Source organism: Heterodontus francisci, unplaced genomic scaffold, assembly GCF_036365525.1.
Source record: "Heterodontus francisci isolate sHetFra1 unplaced genomic scaffold, sHetFra1.hap1 HAP1_SCAFFOLD_174, whole genome shotgun sequence".
NCBI lineage: Eukaryota > Metazoa > Chordata > Chondrichthyes > Heterodontiformes > Heterodontidae > Heterodontus > Heterodontus francisci.
Window position 1 is genome coordinate 128,282 of NW_027141730.1, and position 5,353 is coordinate 133,634.

Below are 5,353 nucleotides of genomic sequence, written 5' to 3' on the forward strand. Positions count from 1 at the left end.
GCCATCTCCATCTGCTGGTGCTCCTGCCTCACTGCAGATTCTGTCCCCTCTCACTATCTCCATCTCCTGGTGCTCCTATCTCAGTGCAGCTACTTTGCCCCCTCTTACCATCTCCATCTGCTCGTATCTTTGTCTGACTGCTGTTCCTACCCCTCTTACCATCTCCATCAGCTGGTATCCCTGTCTCACTGCAGTTACAGTCCCCTCTCACCATCTCCATCTGCTGGTGACCCTGTCTCACTGCAGTTACTGCCCCCTCTCAACATCTCCATCTCCTGGTGGCCCTGTGTCACTACAGAAACTGCCTCCCTCGCACCATCTCCATCTACTGGTGTCCCTGCCTCACTGCAGTTACTGTCCTCCTCTCACCATCTCCAACTGCTGGTGTCCTTTTCTCACGGCAGTTACTGTCCCCCCTCACCATTTCCATCTGCTGGTGTCTCTGTCTCACTGCAGTTAATGTCCCCCTTTGCCATCTCCATCTGCTGGTGCTTCTGCCTCACTGCAGCTTCTGTCCCCCCTTCACCATCTCCATCTGGTGGTGCTCCTATCTCGCTGCAGCTACTTGCCCCCTCTCACCATCTCCATCTGCTCGTATCTTTGTCTGACTGCTGTTTCTACCCCTCTCAAAATCTCCATCTGCTGGTGGCCCTGTTTCTCTGCAGTTACTGCCCCTCTCACCATCTCCATCTACTGGTGTCCCTGTCACATTGCAGTTACTGTCGCCCCTCACCATCTCCATCTGCTGGTGACCCTGTCTCACTGCAGCTACTGCCCCCTCTCACCATCTCCATCTGTTTCCGACCCTGTCTCACTGCAGTTGCTGCCCCCTTTCACCATCTCCATCTCCTCGTGTCCCTGTGTCACTACATAAACTGCCACCCGCTCACCATCCCCATCTGCTGGGGTTCCTGCCTCACTGCAGTTACTGTCCCAGCTCACCAGCTCCACCTGCTGGTGTCCCTGTATCACTGCATACACTGCCCTGTCTCTCCATCCTCATCTGCTGGTGTCACTGTCTCGCTGCAGTTGATGACCTCTCTCTCCATTTCTTAATCACTGTGATTGGCTGCTTTCTCCGTTTTACTGTGGGTCCAAGTGGTCTTCGTTCAAGTCCAGCTGAGCTTTTCAGGTTGTCTTTTTGATAAACAATTAATGAATCATCTGCAGAGCAGGTCCCAGGAGAATAGGTCTGATTAGCAATAAAATATAGTCTCAGAATTAGATTTAAGTTCAATTCCGGGCTCGTTGCAGTGGAAATGTGATTTAGTTCCAGTGTTTGACACCCTTCAGTTCTTTCTCTGATTTCACGAATTTAACAATGAGATTGAGAGGGTATTTCACCGCCTTCTTCAGCTCCTGTCGGAATTTAGTCTGGGTCACAGCATAAATACATGTGTTGGTGCAGGAACTGAGAAGCTGCAGCATCTTTGATGTGTGATCTGTTATAAAGACAGGGTCAGTGTCGGAGTAAAAATACCGAATATGTGTCATTCGCCGATAAGTGATATACACAATCCGGCTCACCCACAACAGTATAAAACTGCCGGATATACTGATGAGTAAAATAATTGATTTTCTCCGATTATCCATCTCTGGGTCTTTGTGATTCTCTCCATTACTGTGGCCCCGGAATCCCTTGCGGACTTTACTGGAGAATAAAATACGTCTGACCGTCAGAACATTGAGCAGAAAAATCAGAAAGACCGGGACACAAGGAGTTAAAATGTAGTGAAACAATTCAAATGCGGCCCATAGGGGGGAAGTAAAGAAGCTGGGCTTAATGGTACAACCCATGGGAACATTATCAATAATGTACTTTGGTTTATAGATAAAGTACCAGGTGAGAGACTCTAAACAGCCCAGAGCACTCACTGTTCCTACAACCACAGCCGCTGTTTTCTTGGTGCAATATTTTGTTTTTAGCTTCTCACAACAAATGGCCACAAATCGATCAAAGCTGAAAGCGACTGTGAGCCAGACAGAAACAACAGTGGCTGCAGAAAGCAGAACGATAATGATAGTACACACGGGGGTAATTCTCAGGAATGAATCCTGGATATAAATTAAAACAATCCAACTCAATATGGGATCAGTGATAACGACCAGGAGATCAGACACTGCCATTCCCACCAGGTAGACAGTGATACATTTGGAGAGTCCGCACTTTCCTCGGGACAAGACCACAATCGCCACCAAGTTAACTGGAAGAGAGAGAAAAGGAAGCAGAGAAATTACTGATCAGACCTGGAGACAAAGCAGCAGTCTGACAGGATCTGGGCTGAAATTTCCAGCTTTGTTGCTGCATCGAACAGTAAAAACTGATTCACTGACCTGGGCAGTGTTTTGTCACAGTGAAATGTTTAAAACACAATTATTAAGAATGAATTGGGAAATTGAGACAGAAAGTGAATAAAGTCAACACTGGATCCACTGGAAGTACTGAGTGAGAATGCAGTGACAGTGGGGAAATGAGAAGGTGTTTTACAGAGATGGAATCCAATGGGTTAAATGGGAATTTGTCTCCAGGTTTGGGGAGAGTGGAAGGTGCCGATGGTTTGTTGCTGTGGGTTCAGAGAGCCGACAGAGGCTGGTACAACATGGGAAAAGACTGAGAGCTGCTGCGGTGAGTTGGCCTGGGATTTATTTCGAAGAGGCAACTGGAGGATGAGACAGTGAGTGAGATTGGGAGGGAGAGAAGGAAAAGAACATGTTGGAGATGGAGGGGAGACAGGAGCAGATGGTTTGGGAAAATGGATAAAATGAAGCAATGGATGAGGAGACAGAGGATTCAATACATTGAGAGGAGAGGCTGAGATTCACACGGAGAGACTGCAGTAGAGTGTTAGAGGAAATGTCAGCTAGAGATCTCAGTAGCACAACTCAATTAATACATTTAAACAGTAATACCTGCGGTTATTGGTGTTGGAGAACAGTTCATTGGTTGTCCAATATAGTAAATATATTTAACGTGTACAGGCAATTAAATATAAATTTAAATATATTTCTGATATCGGCCTCGTTCTTTATTGAATTCAGCAGTCACAGAGTTTTTAAAGTGCAGTATTTAAATAATGAATTACCATCAGTGAAGAACTGAATCTATTCTGTTTATTCAGTCAGTAAGTAAGGAATCGGAACTTTTTGCAAAACAAAATAAATATCTGACAGAAATAAACACTGAGGATCAAGTCCAACAGTAAAATTAACACACTGCTGCTTCTTTCTCTTTCTCTTTCCTTCTGCTTATCACTTTCCCTCGGTTTCGTTCTCCCTGCTTCTTTTCTCCTTCCTTCTCTCAGTCGCCCTCCCTATCTCTCCGATGTGCTCACACCCTGCAAACTGTTCCTTAAAGCCGCTTTTCACATACAATTTATTCCTAACATTCTGTGCCTGTGTTCCGTTCCCCAGCCCTGTGTTCAATGATTCTATTCTCAGAGTCAGTTCATTTAATGGTGAAACCTCTGTGAATAATTTAAAGTGTCTACAGGTCACCCAAGTCTCCACCTGCTCACCCACACTCTTCACTTCATCAACAATACATGGAATAAACAGGATCGAAAGTTTCTTCCAGACAAACCTCACAATCATTGAAATTCCTTCTCCTGGAATTATAAAGTACACTGTTAGAATGTGGGATTGTTTAATTAATAAAACACCGACATCAGCGCTGCAGCTGATAATCTACAGATAAATGGAAAGACTCTGGATTCCAACTGATAGAGTGTAAACCAATAAAAGATCACATCAATACTTTCAGTTTTACAATGTAGTCCAGTGACAGTGAAGGGTCCGCAGTGAAGCAGAGAAGGAGATGTGAAAGAGTCAGCAGCAAACTCAGTTCGGTAACCAGACTTCTGAAGCAGCGTCAGACACACACAGAATGAAATAATATTTTATAACAGTGATAACCAATAAATATATTGAAATCTCTGTTACATTGCTCCATATTAATAGGGATGGAGGACATTGTAACACTGAGACCGTGAGATATCTCATTATCATGCATCGCAAAACACATCCCAAAAAAATTCCAGGACTGGTTAGATCCACATCATGAAACTGTTAAAATCTCCTGATGGTCTGCTTCTTGATCCTAACAAAGACATCACATTCAACGGCATTCAATTCACAGAATAATGCAGCAACAATGCCAGGGTTAGTTAAACCAATGTCATTAAAGACATCATACAGCTCCAGTCAGACTGAAAGAGAAGACAATGAGAAGATTCCATCAGTAACCTGCTGGACAAGTACAGGCGGTTGTGTAAAACACACAGTGAGAAATAATACCGAGCACAGCAGTGCAACTAATATCGATTTACACCATTAACAGCTGAGATACAGACTTACCAGGAACTCCAATTGCTGCAAGTACAGGATAATAAATGCGTTCTATCTGATACATTACTGGATATCCCATTTCTGAGAGAAGCTGAGTTCTGTTAGCCTGGAATCCACAGCTCCAGCAGACACTCTGAGCTGATCCATTCTAGTGGGTCCTGATTTATACAGGGGATAAGTCTCCACTGACACGGTTATACCCCTGATCATTGCTATTAGTTACACTCACCTGAACAAACACATTACATCAGCAGCTTTGACACTGGTAAATAATGTGGTGGATAAAACACAATCATTCCAATGTCAATGACATTTTCTCAGTAAGTCCTCTCTCGGGAATAAACCTGAAATCTGTCCTCATACTGAACGCATGCGACAATTATGAGTGGCATCATTTACATTTTCCCTATTGTTGTATTGACCTTGTTCACTCCTGGCATTTCTATTGTAAATGTAACTGAACTGTCTACAGTGGACACTGGATTCAGGGACAAAAACAATCCCGTTTCACTCTGTTACTGCCTTTTCCCAGTTAAAACGTGAACTTTAAGTCTCTGATTCGATACCACGCTCAGAGTTACAGGCTAGATATTGATATTGGGGGCAGATACTGTACACGTCCATTGGGGAGGCAGTTGCGTAGCGATAATATTACTGGGATAGTAATCCAGAGGTCCAACACAATGGCCTGGTGACAGGGGTTCAAATCCCAGCATGACAGCTGCTGGAACTTAAATTCAATTAATGAACAAAGGTCCGCAATTGAAAGCTAGTCTCTGTCATGGAGCCATGAGGCTATCATCGATTGCTGTGAAAACCCATTTGGCTCGGTAATTACTTTGTGATGGAAATCAGCCATACTTACCCGGTCTGGCCTGCATGTGGTTACAGACCCAGAGCAATGTGGCTGACTCTTAACTGCTCTCTGAAACGGCCCAGCAAGTTGTCAAAGGCAACAAATGCTGACCTTGTCAGCGGAGCTCACATCACATGATAGAATAAAAGACAA

General features: G+C 44.2%; 1 protein-coding gene across 1 annotated transcript; it reads right to left on the minus strand.

Annotated features, from left to right (window-relative positions):
* Positions 1–1,266: 1,266 nt before the first annotated feature.
* Positions 1,267–4,423, minus strand: LOC137364569 (probable G-protein coupled receptor 139). The gene is made up of 2 exons (XM_068027690.1): positions 4,354–4,423; positions 1,267–2,204 (listed from the first exon to the last, which is right to left on the minus strand). Exons 1-2 carry the CDS (start codon positions 4,421–4,423, stop codon positions 1,267–1,269), a joined length of 1,008 nt encoding a protein of 335 aa, XP_067883791.1.
* Positions 4,424–5,353: the final 930 nt, after the last annotated feature.

Bases quoted from the DNA above. Each gene is read 5' to 3' on its own strand.
- LOC137364569 (XM_068027690.1), bottom strand. From the start codon at position 4,423: ATGGGATATCCAGTAATGTATCAGATAGAACGCATTTATTATCCTGTA. The intron at 2,205-4,353 runs GTAAGTCTGTAT...TCTCTCTTCCAG, and splicing joins TGCAGCAATTGGAGTTCCTG to TTAACTTGGTGGCGATTGTG.